The sequence below is a fragment of the Syngnathus acus genome, chromosome 3 (assembly GCF_901709675.1).
Source record: "Syngnathus acus chromosome 3, fSynAcu1.2, whole genome shotgun sequence".
NCBI classification, from domain to species: domain Eukaryota; kingdom Metazoa; phylum Chordata; class Actinopteri; order Syngnathiformes; family Syngnathidae; genus Syngnathus; species Syngnathus acus.
Genome location: NC_051089.1, coordinates 6,343,941 through 6,360,311, shown reverse-complemented (window position 1 = coordinate 6,360,311; position 16,371 = coordinate 6,343,941). Strand labels below are relative to the sequence as shown.

General features: G+C 43.0%; 1 protein-coding gene across 1 annotated transcript; it reads right to left on the bottom strand.

Moving 5' to 3' along the window:
• Positions 1-42: 42 nt before the first annotated feature.
• Positions 43-15,321, bottom strand: LOC119120859 (ras-specific guanine nucleotide-releasing factor 1-like). Its single transcript, XM_037248082.1, has 27 exons — positions 14,791-15,321; positions 12,226-12,332; positions 12,001-12,148; positions 11,520-11,612; positions 11,091-11,344; positions 10,930-11,009; positions 9,800-9,993; positions 9,167-9,276; positions 8,916-9,034; positions 8,449-8,609; positions 7,966-8,029; positions 7,320-7,462; positions 7,081-7,163; positions 6,708-6,956; positions 5,161-5,525; positions 4,962-5,075; positions 4,091-4,261; positions 3,659-3,765; positions 3,482-3,594; positions 3,241-3,301; positions 3,063-3,169; positions 2,776-2,860; positions 2,494-2,691; positions 2,343-2,422; positions 2,133-2,250; positions 1,998-2,066; positions 43-1,798 (listed from the first exon to the last, which is right to left on the bottom strand). Exons 1-27 carry the CDS (start codon positions 15,058-15,060, stop codon positions 1,709-1,711), a joined length of 3,753 nt encoding a protein of 1,250 aa, XP_037103977.1. The 5' UTR covers positions 15,061-15,321; the 3' UTR covers positions 43-1,708.
• Between the last annotated feature and the right edge of the window lie 1,050 nt (positions 15,322-16,371).

Below are 16,371 nucleotides of genomic sequence, written 5' to 3'. Positions count from 1 at the left end.
TCCTCATAGCCTATTTGAGTGTGAAAAACACAAAACACATTCTCCCCCTGAGAAATAAGAGATTTATTAACAAGAGGTAACCAGGAAAGATTTTTTTTTTCATTTGCCAAAAAACAAACAAAACAAAAATGCAAATACTGACTCAAGCTGTTGGCACATAATTGGTCATCATAGCGCTGCATATATGCAAATATCTCATGTGCCAATTTGGGAGGGTGACTACAGCTAGATCGAGATTTTGAACATGTGAAAAAGTGGTACATGCGTGCCACTTAAGCTTCAGGCGCTCATCTGTACAAAGCCTGTAAAAATACATATAGAAATATCCCAAGAATAAACACAATTTTACTGCTGTATAGATCCTGCTAATACATGGCAATAGACAGGATGTGGTACACTTAAATATCATACGCAGAGGAATCATCATTACAATATGCTGTACACAAGAAAAACATGTACATCAGCTTCAATGGCAAAATAGCTTAACAAAATAGCTGACATACATTTGTGGTCTATAATATTATATCATCTGTTTTCATCATTAAGGCTTGAAACTATATGTAACACTAGCCTAAGAGGTTCATCTATCATGAAACACTCGGAAGTAAACTTGCTACATAAATTGCGTTACGTCCCAAGGGAGAAGAAGCAAAAGCCAAAGCGTGTTTTTCCACAGGTAAAACCCAAAAAGTATTATTCAGTGGCTACATGAAACATCTCGCCATTTCATTTGGTTCAAGCAAACAATATGTCTGATATGTATTTCCTCATTTAGTGGCTGGGAGTGTTTGTAAAAAAAATTAGGTGGTGGTCATATTTAACTATTTGGGAAAATTAGATTTAATCAACTTAGCCTTTTCGGTTCTAAATGTAATAAAGGTTTACGGCATTATCAATTCTGTTTTTTTGATTTGATGATCTCTTGAAAACACCTCATGAAAAAGGCAGCTGTAATTTTAAGGCAAAACTTTCATTCTTGGATATAAAGGCGACTGACGAATATACCCGGTCAATGCGAGCTTCATGTTATTGATATCCGCCAATTGTTTAAGTTTGCGTGGTTCAACCGCATCTAGTTGAACCATGCAAAAATGTGTTTTAAACAGTTAAACCACAGAGAATGCATAGATATATAAAATCTAAATATGCTACATTAGAGATAAATAATTCCCAATGGCGGTCAATAGAGGAATGTGAAAGTCACCCTCATTTAAATAAATGAGGGGAAAAATCAGAACCGGCCCAGGCCAGCTAAACTTTATGCAATGTTTGATATTTGTATTATTCATGTATAATTGTTTACATCTGTTTTCCTTTTTTTTTTAAATATTTACTTACAATGTGGGCACATGGGATTTACTTGGAAATAGTGAGTAAAAAAAAAAAAAATCTGATTTACTCTAGAAATTAAATGGGAATTTTCCACTTGGACCTGCAGTGTAAACCAAACCCAAGATATGTGAATTATCACACCCCCGCTGTTAAAATAAAAATCAACGTATACAGTACATAAGACCATAAATAACATATACTCTGTCAACTATATGAATAAAACCTCTGATCATCTACTTAGCCTCTATATTAGACATTGATTGAGGAGAACATACTAGAGGGGCACTGCCTCAAATACAAATAGTAGCATATAGTACGTATGTACATTTCAATACGATCCTGTACACTTGCTATGAAAGTTGAGCCAGCCTCTTCACTATGATGTTTTGGGTTCGATTCTCAAAGACGTCTCGTAAAGACGTTCCTCGCCCAGCACGGAGCTGCTGTCCACCAAGTACTTTGCCACCTATGAGAACAACAAAGATGAGTCAGGGTTTCAAAATTAGATAGCTCCAGATTAACTTGGCGGTTCACATGCGCCAAAACCGACCGGCCGGGAAATTGACCAGCCGTTCGGGCATCTCCTGAAATTTCTGCTGGCCACCACACTCTGAATCCAATTTTTGTCCAACGTGCAGAAAAGAAAAATAAATGACAGTACTCACCTTTGGTTGATAATCGATCTTGTAGGCCGTCTGCTGGAACTGCCTTATTTCTCTGATGATGTGAGATATCTGAGAACAAACAAGATTGCGGTCATTTTAAGACCACATAGATAATTCCATGATCCTGTCCTTTACCATTCTCATCTTGGAAAAGTTGACCAGGTTGTCCTCAGTGTAGTTGGGTGTGCCTTCCTCAATGAAGGCCAAGTCAGTCAGGTACATGCCCAGGTAGGGAACACAAGGTGGGTCGCAGCTGAGAACACAAACAGTACAGTTGTGTTGATTCCTGATAAATATGGAATAATCAGTTTCCTCAGGAACTCATCAGACAAGAGGCTGACTCACTTCTTGAGCGCCTCCCTCAGGTTTTTGAAGCGGCCCTCAGATGACACCAACTTCTGTAACTTGTCAATTACTGTCTTAGTCTAAGAAAATCAGACAGAGAGCACAGATTCAAAATGAGAACGGCGCGCTACATGACACGATTTCCTGCCACCTGCTTGGAGACTTTGAGCCAGGTCCTCTTGAGGCGGAAGATGGCACTGCGGTTGAGCGAAGACGTGATCTCCAGCACGGCGTTGTAGTTGTGCAGGCAGCGACAAATGTCCGCCGCCGCCACCCACTTCTCGATGGCCGCCACCCGCATGTTGACGTCGTCCCACTGCAGGATTTCGGTGGCAATCCTGTCGCTGATCTGAATCAAACAAAGCATGGAAATGGCCGTCACTCTTTTTGGGCTTCAAATCTATTCTGCCTGTTATTAATTTGGTGGACGTACCTCGTTGAAGTGCTTGGTTGTTTTCATGATGTAAGGAGTTCTCTCGTTCTTGTCGTTCTTCATCCAGCCTTGACCGAAGAACTCCCTGGGGAAACACCAAATGCAGTAAGTAGAACACAACCAACGATTAATGATGTAGCGCAGAATTCGTAAAAATGGTTTACAAAAATGTTGCTGGGCTGCTCAGCGTCAACGTTTTCCTAATTTCCCTCATGCAAATAACTTTTGACGACATTTACTCAAACAACTGAATTCTCCAGACCAACAGTGTAGTTTGTTACACTCACTCGTACGGGATGACCTTAAAGACCAAGTGATCAAGCAGAGTGAGCTGCTCGGCGATCTCCAGGGCAGAGTGGTTCTCAAACGGCTCACTCCTGCACTCCTCCATCGCCTTAAACACACCACATTTTATAACACGGGCGCCGACAACATAGGGCAAGCAGGCTGTTTCTTTCCTCTCACCGTTTGAATGATTTCTTCCATCGTGACCTGGTTGTCTCCGGGGTCCTCCTGTGTTAGAGTCCTGCACGCAAAATGACAGAAACGCTTGAAACTCAACAACTGTTTTGGCAAGAGACAGAATCCATGGCCTCTATTTTTTATAAAGCACCAGTGGTGCTTGTTTATTGATACGTAACATTAATGTAAATAAAGAACTTTGTCATCTTAGTGTGTGATCAAGTGTTAAAAGACAGAAGCCCACCTAATAATGTTAGCAGCAGCCTTCCTTTCCTGTGTCAGCAGTTCTGGGTCATGCATCACCTCCTCAAGAAAGCCAATTACCCTTGTCTTCAGCTCAGAGTTCAGCTCAAAGTCCTGCACATCAACAACAGTAACGTCATTGCTACGTATTTTCTTTGGAAATCAAAAGTGTGTGTACCTGGGCGTGTTTGGAAACCCAGTGACGCAGCACGTTCAGAACTCGGTTTGTAGCTGCTCTTCTGATGACAAACTCTTTGTCTCCGTTCCTCTGGTCTGTAGGAAAGCCTGGCAACAGATTGAAGATATAAATGCAGTTGAAGAAATCAGAAGAGGAGAAAAAAAAAATGTAGTTGAATTCAAAAAGTACTAATAGTAATATTTTTGATGATTAAAGGTTAAAGCTAATGAAAATCCCCAAATGTCAAAAAATTATAATATCAAATAAAGAGCAACCCAAAACATTTTAAATATAAACATTAGGTATGCAAGGATATTCTAAAAACAAGATTGGCTAAGCACAAACTGGCTTCCAAATGCCTGAGTGCCGTCCAATCCATCAAAAACTCCATCTAACCATTTAAGGCGTTTGTATTTCTAACGATGGTCTGACCTGTGGCAGCAAGGGACATGCGGCGGTACTTCTCCTTCGTCGGCGTGCCCTCGTTGGCACCAGCTGTGGCGATAGCGAAGGCCGAGGCCGCCGAAAGAGCGCTGCGGTTATTGTCCAGCTCCCGGCAAGAGGACACCACCATGCTGTTGTTGAAGGAGAACAGCGTAAACTCTGCGGACCAAGAAGAATTGACATTCAATACAGGTGTCTTGCCCAAAGTTTGCTAGGAAAGGCTCCAGCCGACCATTTTTGAGACTGGCTTAATGCAACGAGGATTTTACGTTCCCAAATGACAGTGTTGCCCATTGGAGGGCGACCTTGAGCCGAGGCAGAGCGAACCGTGTGTTTGTCCTACAGCTCGCATCAGTGACGGTGTTTGCCTGTGCTGCCCCCTCACACTTCCTCCCTGCCTTCCTCCATCGAACCGGGGGCGGAATTAGAGGAACACGCACATGGTTGCTAAGGTACAAGGTTTCCTTCCACCTACACTCGCACAGAACTGGCTTCCCTTGTATCCAAAACCGTGGGAGGAGAGCTCAGTGGGGATTAATTGCGCCTGACTGCCGAAAGGCATCCAACCAATGCCGGATTTACGAACAATCCAATTTGGGTTAAAAATTGGACCGACCCAGGATGTTAGGTCAATTTAACCCAACTTCCTGGGTCAGTCGAATTTTTAACCCAGCAGTCTTAAGGGTATGGATGCTCCTTCTTGGAAGGTGTGGGTGTTTGTTTTTTTCCTCTCTCCCCCGACAATCCCTTATTTGGTTGCTGCCAGACTTTCCACTTTCAAAAGTTGACCGACAAACAACTGCCAATAATGTCATCATGCGAGGAGGGAAAGTCTATATTAACTTGTGTGACGTATTACCGTTTTTTGATTTGACGTTTTTGGGTGTCGACGGGGACTTGGGAGGAGACATCTCCGCTTCAGTCTCGTCACTCTGACATGGTTCTTTGTCACATTCCTCTCTCACTGACAGATCTGCATAGAGATAAAAAGATTTGTAAGGAATATACATTTTTATTTGTTCAAGTGGTGTCTTCAGTCCATCCACTGGCAGTCTAACCTTGCTTGTTGGGGGCAGGCTCATCGGCTTTGCTCTCAGCCTTGGTTTCCCCCTCGTCGGGGATCTTGCTTGCCAGGGTGCTGGTCACAAACAGCTTGTTGATGTCCAGGGCGGTCTTACCGAAGGGAGACATGGCGGCGTGCATGCTGTTTGGGGAGCAATTGAGCGCGGCCAGGTCCAGCGCTTTGCCTCCTGTGATAATGGGAATGTTGAGCGAGAGCTTGCGGCGGCGATTGGGTGACGACGTCTTGTTGATGGTGAGCGGCGGGGGGGATGAGAATTTGCGACTGCCACGTGGCGATGTGGGTGACTCGCCGTACAGAAGTTTGTTACTCTGGCTGCTGGCGAAGAAGAGCTCCAAAGCACTGTAGGCAAGGAAATATCATTTTAATTGAAATAAACATTTGTATTGTATGGAGTGTGTCTGTTGTCTTTTTTTTTTTTTTACATAATCTCTACTAAAATCCAGCAATGATGGAGGAACTAAAATTAAAACCAATTGAATATAAAATAAATTAAAAATAACTATGTTAATAATGGCACATGGATACCACACTTGGTGGGCGCATTGTGTACGCAGAGGGAGCACATTAACATCAGTCACATTTGGGAGCAGCGCCAGCCATATTTTCTTTTTTTCATGGGAGCAACATTGTTTAAGACAGCATCCTCCTTGCACTGAGAGCCACCCCCTCCGAAGGCCTATAAATAGCATGCCAAGTGACAACGTTGGAAGGCACGGGCGCTGCCAACAGCAACCAGCCCGGGGGAGATCCATTGAGACACAAGGAGAGCGAGAGAGAGGAGATGGATTCCTCCACAGTGAAGGCTTTTGTATGAAAACGGGTGTGAAGGGACGCTACCGCCATTATTTGTTGAGAAACTTAAAGCGCTGTTGTGGAAAAAATAAGCAGGAAGCGGACATCGATGGAAGCGTCAGACAAAAAAAGGAGGGCGGGGTGATCGGGTACAAAACACCACCATCAACATTTAATACTGCTGCAGATGAGAGGAGGGGGGGGGGGGGGCGAGGGAGGAAGAGGATGAGGAGAGGGTGGGGTCCTGCAGCAAAGTAAAGGGTTGTCATGGCGACAGCGCAGCGGAGAGAGGGATGGTCAGACTTGTGAAAAGAGAAAGAAAAAGCAAGAGGAGGGTGAAGGGAAAGTGGGTGGGCTTCAGTGGAGCGTGACGTCCTCACCTGGACGACAGTGGAAAGAAGAAGTACGGGGGGGGGTCATTGCAGGGGGGAATATATGAAGTTCTTAAACTTGACAGCACAGTGCACTTGTGGTTAACACTTGTGCCTCGCAGTTTTTAAGACCGAGGTTCAAATTTCAGCTCCCGCCTTCCCATGTGGATTTTGCATGCTCACTTCATGCTTGCACGATTTTCTCCAGGTTAGTGAAGATAAGTAACTGAAGACTCAAAAGGTGTGGACGAGTGATCTGATTGGCTGGCCACCAGTTCAAGCATAGACTCCAGCTCACCCGTGACCAAGTACTATAAATGAAATATCTCCTATCCAAATATTAAAAGACGATGCTAACCGTGCGGGGATGGCGCTGATAGGCTTCTTGTAGATGGTAATGAGCTTGTCCAGCATGACGTCTGCGCTGGTGAAAACGCGGTAAGAGTGAAGGAAGGTGTTGAGGAAGTCGATGGAGAGGAAGCGCAGGTCGGTCAGCCTCTCCAACAAGCGCTCCACGCTGGCGTAGCGGATCTGCAGCACCTTGCACGAGTTCATCATCTTGCTGAAGCGTATGTCCACGTCGTCGCAGTACAAACTGGTGTCGGACCTACGGAATGAATTGTAGGTTGTAATATATAAACGCCCATGAGGGAAGGTTCCCCATCAGTGTTTGAGGGATTTCTGTCATGCTTTACTGGTAGAGCATGTCAAATGGATGGCGGGACTCTCACTTAATCATCTGTGGCACGGAGACTTTACTGTTTTCCTCAAAAGCATTCATCATCAGACCATTGCAGCGGATGTTGTCGATGCACTAGGAGGAGAGACAAAAAGAGAGCAGGTGGAAGCGCAAGAAGAAGTTCTCAGCGATGGAATTCAAGTGAGGGCCCGCTGTCGCTTCCTCACTGAAAGTGTTTTGCAGTAAAAATGGGCATTTTACAATCTGGCAGTGGTATTTATTGGTCTTTACCTGGCTGATGTCACTGGTCCACGCCGACTTCTCTTGTCGCGATGAGGCCACCAGGATGACAGTGTAAGGCTGCCCATCTTTGGGCTCCACTATGACTTTAAAGTCCAGGTGCTCGGTGTCCTGGCCATTCCGCTCTCCTTTGACTAAAACATACAAATTGGGTCCATTCGATTCAAGGCTCTGTATATTTGGTTGCGCTACAAAAGGCACTTCAAATACTTTGCATGTCTTACCAAATAGATTGATTCAATAATGCATGGTGAAAATATAAAACATCATAAATATTAATACATTAAAAAATCCTTGGCATGTTATTTCCGTAATTCTTGGCTTATGATTATTTTTTGTTTATTTGGATTGATTGGCCTGATTAAATTAATAATCATTTATTAGTTGTAATAAAATAAAAAAATATGAATACAAGGAAACATTTTAAAGATGCATTTCAATAAAAACATGAAATACTCAAAATAACCTTTAACCACATTTACAAATTAATTGTCTTTACAATGGCAAAACAATTTTTCTTATTTCATCTCGAATGTGAAGCAGAAAATGCTTTTGAAATGCGGTTTTGGTGACACTAGTCCTGGAAGTTTCCTGACACACTTTACACAGTAAGGCTCAGTAGCTCATTGCAACTTACACTCATCATCAGTGCCCTCAGGATCCTCCATCAGTGTGCAGTCAATGAGGGATACCACACCATTCTGCAAAACAGGGGGCCAATTCATCAGATTAGAAGTCATTAAACCGCCAATATTGGCCATGATTGCATGAAAGGGGTCCAGCTCGGAGTACTAAAATCGATTGATTTGGAGTGGATTTAATCAACTCTTTTCAAATGTGGTCAATCACACAGTTACTGGAGATTGTCGGCATTTGGTGCTGCAGTCTCAGGGCTAACTATTTAATGTCTGTATGTGCACACAAAACGCAGATGTTTACAGTGACTGCACTTTTTTTTTTTATGTGAAAAGAAGAGTTTATTTGCCTTAAGTGGATGACATCTACTAGAGGGGTGATAGAAATTCCTACTACAAATTCCTCTCTCAGCACAAGTTTATTATGACTATTATTGGAGTCAAAAAGGTTTTTCACATTCCTGTGCGCAATGTTCTCGCTTTACCTTGGTGACGTGCAGTTTCCCTCCTGAGCCTCGAGTGCAGATGATGAGATGTTTGGAAAAGAGGAAGCACTGTCTCTCGCCTTCCTTCTTCAGGGATAAAGAGCCCATGCGGCCCCTGGTGATTTTGCCTTTCTCGCTCATGGGCACTTGGATCAGAGAACCTGTGGAAGGCCAGAATGATCAGAATCGCATACAAAAGCACAATGATGCCGACAACTAGATAAATAAAGCGACATTGAAATACGCTTTGAGATGAAGGACTCTTCATAACTTAGCGGCAGCGGTTCTTTTGGCCATTTTCACTCTTAATCTAAATGTTGTTGTTTTTTTGGTGGGTAGAATCTAAAGAAATGAAACAGCCATCCATAAATTTGTGTTCCCAAAAAGTGGTAAGTGGTAGAAAATATCAAATCAGTATGAATGGATGGATGGAGAAATGCCAGCGAGTGGTTATAAAACAAGCCTACCTTGTCTGACAAAGGTCTGGCTGGTGTCCAGCAGTACTTCGCAGCCCTCCACAATCATTCGCTCAATTGCCAGATTCTTTCGAATGTTCTCGGTTTCGCTCACCTCATCGTGCATTATTCTAAAAAGAAAATAAACCAGGACTTTAATATATATTCAAAGCAGAAATTTGGGATGGATGCAATAACGTCCTTATGCCTCCTTGTTATTCTTGGCAGTACGTGTTTGAATGATCGACAACATGGAGATGTACCTCGAAAGTTCCTCGAGTTTGGATTTGGCATAGTCCAAGCTATTTCTCTCCACATGCTCATGAGGAGTGTGAGCCAGCAATTCATGGAGGGTTAGGATATAACGAGGGATCTGAAAGAGAAATACAGACTAATTAAAAACTTGTATGAGTCACAAGATGATCAACGTGTGCTTGCTGTACAAAAGTACTGGACAGGTTCCACATTTCAAGATTACTACCATACAGTCCAAATGAATTTGGTCATTGAACTAGTCTAGTTATATTTGATCCCCCCCAAAAAATCTCTTCCCGTTGAATAGTACAGCTGTCGTTTAGCAACTGTTGCCACCTCACTGAGAACCACACGCTGGCAAATACGAATGACCTCATAGATACAAAACATTAACGGCCATAACTGCTGCATGTAACGATGATAAAAGTGAAATAGCGCGGGCTGCTGCAGGGGTTGTAATTAACAATTGAAGTTTCAACACTTAAATTCCGTTCCGCAGTTCATACTAAACCTTAAGGATGCTCGGATTTATGCTAGCACTTTAAACGTTTTGCTAGCACTTTAAAAGGCTATTAAAAAAAAATCGGTGCTACCAAAGCAGTAACAATTGACGTTTAAAGTGTTATTTGTGGGCGGCGGACCTGAAACATGGGGTAAGTTAGGAAGGTCTCCAGAGTTCTTTCCTCGCAGTCTGGGTTGGTCTCATACTGCTTAAGCAGCTTGTCAAAGTCCCGGTTCTGTTTGCAGTGGGCCAAGATCTGCAGGCTGTACTGGTGGTTCCGTACAAACTCTTGGTAGATGTTTAACATGGGCAGCAAAATGTCAAAGAGGTCCGCTGAAGGGAGGACAGAAGTATCATTTTAAACAACAAACAGGAAAGAAGAAGAGAATAAGAAAACACTCGACGATGATGTCCCTAAGGTAGCGTCCTTTTGAAAGCTACAAGATGGCAGCTCCAAGTTGGCAAAGACCTGCGTGACTTTTGCACACTCATCTACAGTTTGGAGAACTTGATTAAAGTCTCAGTCAAACACTTGGCGGCAACAGGAGAAGCAGATTGGATGTCTGCGGACAACAGGGAAGCGCAGTGGAGATTTCTTACGATTTGTGGACTCACACAAGTCGAGACGGATTTACTGAACAAAGAGTCTGAGGCCAGATGGCTTGCACATCATAAATGTTTTATGCCGGCATTATTCAAGTGGTCCTTTATAAAACGGGGAGGTGGAAGAGCGAATTAACATGAGAATGACAGCGCACCTTTCATTGTGCATACTGTGTGTGTGGTGTTGTTTACAGGCAAGCGTTTTTATTCATCCATCTGTGACCAACATGACTGTCAATGAAAAAGAAGAAGCTCATGACACTTTTACAGAAAGCAATAAAAAAAAAATTTAAGAGTGACGTAAGACTTGAAAGGTTTGAAAACAAAGTGTCCGTGATATGTCCGTTTCACTGGTTGCGTGGCAAGATGAATAAAACCTGCTTATTTGCAATTTTTCAAAATTTTCCTTCAAAAACTATTTATTTTCAAAAAGTTTACTTGTATATGTTTTTTGCCCTATCGTTAGCTAGGCACTCAACAAACTATTTTTTTGTGGGAGCTCGTCATATTTTTGGCTTTTTCTGTAGCAGTCAAAATATGACAACAAAACTGATCGGAAAGTAATAATTGGAGTAAAGGAAGTATGTTAGATTTTTTTTTTTCAAAGTCAAATAATATGCAAAAATGTTATGGTGTAACAAGACTGGGGTCTTGTCAACGTCTTACCCAGCACCAGTGTAGGCCAGCTAGCTATCCTTGCCTTCAGACCTTGGTAGAAGATCTGATGGAGGAACATGATGGTCTCGCTGACAAAACAAATAATCACAAATGTCGTCATCCCATTGGTAGCGACGAGAAACGGATTCAGGATCCTGAAGCGATCTCACCTGTTGAGGAAGATGCTGCTGACGTCATCATGGGTGATGGGCGGCTTCTTGGAGCTCGCAGCCATACGTAGCGGCCGCAGGAAGTTGTTGACCAGGATATGCAGTTGCTGGACGTATTCGGCCTCAGCCTCCAGCATGCTAAACACAACCTGGTTCCTCTTCCTCATGCTCTCCGCGTGGGGTGAGCGAATGTAGTCCTGGATGATGGTTTTCCACTTCCTGCGGCAAATCCAACCTCGCAGGAAACTCTGGACCTGTCAGGGTCATTCATTACACGGCTTGAAGTTGCTGACCGGTTAACTTAATCAGTGACTTTTTTGATTGAGAGCTGCAATCCGAACGAGTCCCTGAAGGTGAGCAGCTGCTGAAAAAAAGTTTCTTTCCTTACATTAATTATTTTTAGCTGCTTGCTAAATCTGTTCCCCCCACCTTTTTGATCTTCTGGATCTCAGTGTCGTCATCGCTTGGCGGTACCTCCGGATTGGACTGGATTTTCTCGTTGTCCTTCAGCAGAGAAGCAATCTAATGTTCAACACAAACAAGAAATGAATTATTATAAATAGTGTCATGCATGACAGAAATGCTTTTTTTTTAGGATTCTTCAGATGATTGACAGGTTTTTGTACAGTTCGAAACTTGCGTACTGGAAGATTGAGTTGATGATCCAAAAAAAAGATCATAAAGCCTTTATTTAAAGTAACTATTAAAATTGCCGATTTGAATCCCAATTTTAGAGGACTTTCATAAAAAGAACTTGGGGATGCTTGGAAGTCACAGTGTTGACTTCTCCAGAATGATTTCATGAAACCTTTTTGTCGCCTACTCATTATTTGACACCTTCGTCCGATCTCCTGTGTGGACATTCTGGACAAAAACATACATTAGTGTTTCTTGCTAGATAGCAAGTTACCTCTGATTTTAGCCGCTCTATCTCGATTTCCCCATCCTCTATCTGTTGTCGAAGTTGCTTGGCAACCGTTTTCTCCGTCTCCACTATTTGTAGAAGGTGCAGATACTTCTGCATGAGGCTCTCATGCTCTGTAGCTAGGTTCCTGTAACTACAGTGACGGACACATTAAAGCCATGTTTTAGCTGACATACACACAAAGAGATGTTTACTGGACCTGAGTGTTACCTAGCCTGCGTGATGGCGGAGACCCATTCGTCACAGTCCTTGACGTCTTCTGTGCGCAGCTCCAAAGCCTTCTGGTTGTCATGATTGAATGTGATTGTAAAATAATACTAGAAAGGAGAGAAAGAGACACAAAGAGATGCGGTTTTCACAATCCATTCCACTGTCGGCATTAAAATGTGCGAGAGAATATTTTTGGAGATAGAAACAAACAGGATTGACGTGATTGTACTGTTTTGTTTTTGTTTTCATGAAACCCGTCATTGGCTGAGTTTAAACAAGAACACTATGAACTATATAATAATTAACAAAATTCACTGAGCAATTGTGCAAATCCATCCATCCATTTTCTGAACAGCTTATACTCTCGAGGGTCGCGGGCGTGCTGAATCGATTTTCTAAAAGCAGCTCGCCCAGAAGCATTTTTTTGTAAACTTGGCTTTATATATTTGTTTTGTCCTTTATGTGTGACCTACTTTTGCATTGCCACATTTCTCAGTCACCCTCTGCCACCTGTCATATTTGTTTCATCTCTAAGTGCACAATAACAAGTCATGTTCTGTCCTTTTTATTGGCCCCTTGAAATGCACTTTTTCCCAGATGCAAATAATGGTTGCCATGGTAACATTGAGCTTAAACCCAGCTCGCCTTCTAAATGGAGCATATGAAAGTGGAACATAAATACTACAATGAGAAATGAAAGCTAATTGAAGAGGGATGGAGGGGGAAAAATGCTTTTTTGTTGTCGTTTTTTCAAGTGGAGCTATAAAAAGCACTGGAGGCCTACAAGGTGGCAGTTGGCTTGGCATCGATTCGCTGCGTTGTCCCTTTCCCTGTCACACACTGATAAGATCCGCTCGCACGGCCCTTCCCCCCGCACTTTTTGCACCGCTCACACACATATCCAAGCAGGTGTGCATATATTAATGCCCGAGATGTCTCCCCACATGACCTTAACAACCTGCTCAGCGCTCATTGATTCAAGTTCTGATCTTTGCGGAAATCTGGATACCTTCTGTTGGTTCCTTTCCATGTCCTCCTTTCACCTCAGGTGGATGCAACATGAGCTACAAGCAGTGTCGGGAAAGTTCATTTTCTAAACGAACTAGTTCAAAGTTCAGTTCACAAATTTTGAAATGAACTTGTTCAGTTCATATTTCATAATTAATTTTTTTCCCCAAAATTAAAAGTTCATAATTCTTTTTCCTTCTTTTTCCTTCTGGCATATTAGTATTTTCTCATTGTTTACACCCATACATGAAAATATTGATTGAATTCTTTAATAAATTGAAACAAATACACGACTGTGGTCCAAAATGTGCAAAGACAAATAATCTGCTGTAGAAAAAAAAATGAAAAAATCCGCTGGGGGTGCCAGACTGAGGTAGGAAACAAAGGCTGTACAAATGAAGTATTGAATTCAATTCAAAACATTTGAAGTCACATGATATTTGTTTTAACTACCTTTTCATTTTATGTTAATGTCTTATTTCTTAACGTATTGACATATTCCATCATACCTTATCGTTGCCATTTGACGAGAAAGGGCAAGTGAGGCTAGTTGCTAGTCTCGCGACATTGAGTGCGTCGATTTACGCGTTTTCGCGCTTTCTTCGCTCGTTTAAGTACTCGTCGCATTTTGATGACGTACGCGCCTTTTACTCTCGCCTAATTAAGCCGAATTTAAAGTGTGTTTAGCTGGGTAATATTTTGAACTCTAAGTCAAGAAAACCTGGCACTATTAAACCCAAATAAAATGTACTTCAAAAACTGCTCATTGGCCCTAAAATGTGCCCGTTCACAAAAACGTTTACGACGCAAAAATGCGCTGTTCGTGCAAAATATGAACGAGTTCATGAACTTTTGTTCATTGAACGCATTCAGGTACTGCACTAAATTATCCAGCAATAAATATGTCTTGTAAATTTAATTCACCACAAAGATGTTGCCAAATACCTGCCAAATTTGAATAATTAGTCAAATTTGTTTGTTGAAGACTGCATATTGCATAACTTGGGGCACATGTACTGTACAATTTGTACCGATATTTGTGATTATTTGCTGGATAAAAATAACGAGCATGCGGAGACTTTCTGCTTAGAAGCTGTGCTGCAGAAGACTGCATGCAGCTTGGAGGAACAATTTCACACTGGCCGTCAGATCCCCCATCGATCTCCGTCTTCATAAGCTTTTGCCTGCAACCTGCCATACACTTTCCCGAATAGTGTTTTGCATTTAATTAAAAGTGGTGAAATGCAAGCGGAGTCATTTCTCATTACTTTGGTGGAAATGCAAGCAGTCTATCCGCAGATTCATGCCGCTACAAAACGGGCAGACGCGGTTGCTAAGGTAGGATGCTATTAATATCAAGACAAGGAGTTCAATCAATACGTCAAAACTGCAGGGGAAGGGGCAGCTCGCTTCCGCCGGAAGGCAGACTACAAAAAGTTTGCATGCAAGCTTTGCTTCTACAAAGTTCATTTTTAACACTTAAAATGCATTATTAGAATGGCAGCTTTGCCGAGGAAGTCCAAACGCACAAATTCCAAAGCAGTCTCTGCATCCTACCTGCAGACATTCCTTAGCGGAGGGAGGCGGCTTGGGTGAGGGCGCCCTGTCGCACACGCATCCCTCCAGCAGGTAGAGTCCGGAGGGGCGCGAGCTGGAGTCGTTCTCGAAGTAGAAGAGCATGTTCTGCAGCAGGCAGAACCACTTGGGGTGCCATTTGGTGTTGTCCGAGCTCTTTTTGCTTAGGCACCCGCGCCTGGTGCCGTCCTTCCTGGCCAACAGCGCCAGATAGGTGACATGGCCATCGTTGAGCCTCATGCCCTTCTGCATGTTGCATCCCCCTGGGAGGACGCGCACTTACATCTTCCTCCTCCTCCTCCTCCTCAGCACCTCGGAGACTCACACTCACTTGGCGGGCACTTGAGCAAGCGCCGCATCTCTTGGGTGAGAACACCCCCTCCTCTGAAATGGCAAAAAAAATAAAACAAAGATGCACTCAAAAATGACTACACGCGCATACAAGTCTGAAACCAGAGCATCCACGCGAGAGAACCCCTCGTTGTGAGGGTGGAAGTGCGCGCGCGCACTCGCTTCGACGCATAAGCGCGCAAGAAAGCACGATCACGTGACTTGCCCCCCCTGAGCGGCAGCTTTCAGCACGTTGGACAGATGCTCTAACTCACCACGAATACAACACACACACATGCACACACACACACGGCTTTTGCACTAAAATATCGATCATTATGATATTGATTTAATGCACTACCAGGTCACAATATTAGGTACAGCCTACACCTGCACAATCAAGTGAGACATGCCACAAAAATATATTTGCCAACAGGGGCGGGGTGGGGGATCGGCCCTGATCCGCGGCAATGGACCGGTCGTTTGGGAATCTTCAGAAATTACAGATTGCCAGAGCCTCTTTCAAGTCAATACACTGTCTCATTGACTATCTTGCAGAAACATTCACACCCACCCTGCTGTCAAGTCAAAGCCAAAAGGTAAGCAGAGCTGCACTGTGTTTTCTTGGATGCGCAGATTAGCATTAGATAGCAGCATTAGCTTCAGACAAGCAGCAGGAAGTACAGTGAGAGCATTTGATCTGTCTGGATCTCAAAACCTCAGAAAAACTGTTATAAAAGCCCACACGGTTAAAATACATAATAATAAACATTTATTTCATCATTGCATTATATTTTCCATAAATGTCTCGAAGAACATTGTTTGTTGCAAATGCTTCTCTTGCGTCCAAAGGAGCCATAAAAGCGCACTTCCTGCAGCTTTGCCCATATTTGCACTTCCTGTGTAATTACTGGGCTGAAAGACAATTCATCTGTCATGCTGTCAAGGCGACAGGTATCAACTGCTGTGATGAGTGTGACGTCAGTAATCCCGCAATAACCATATGGAGGGGCAGCTTTGATTTTAATTTCATTTTTAATAATCTCACTCGCCCGAATCCCCAAAGGTGAACTCAGATTACATTTGCACTCATTTCTATTACACACATATATGTCTTATCGTTTAAATTATTCTAAATGATTATTATCTGATGTCCCATCACTCGCTTGACGAATACGGTGTGAACAAAAGCCATTGATTCATTTCCACATCTAACACAGTGAGAGAGACCCT

What these genes read in the sequence shown, in the direction of transcription:
- LOC119120859 (XM_037248082.1), bottom strand. Translation starts at nt 15,060, where the DNA reads ATGCAGAAGGGCATGAGGCTCAACGATGGCCATGTCACCTATCTGGCG. An exon ending in AGCAGCATCTTCCTCAACAG is followed by an intron (nt 11,010 to 11,090) that starts GTGAGATCGCTT and finishes TTGTTTTGTCAG; the next exon opens with CGAGACCATCATGTTCCTCC. An exon ending in TGAGGGCACTGATGATGAGT is followed by an intron (nt 7,463 to 7,965) that starts GTAAGTTGCAAT and finishes TGTATGTTTTAG; the next exon opens with TCAAAGGAGAGCGGAATGGC.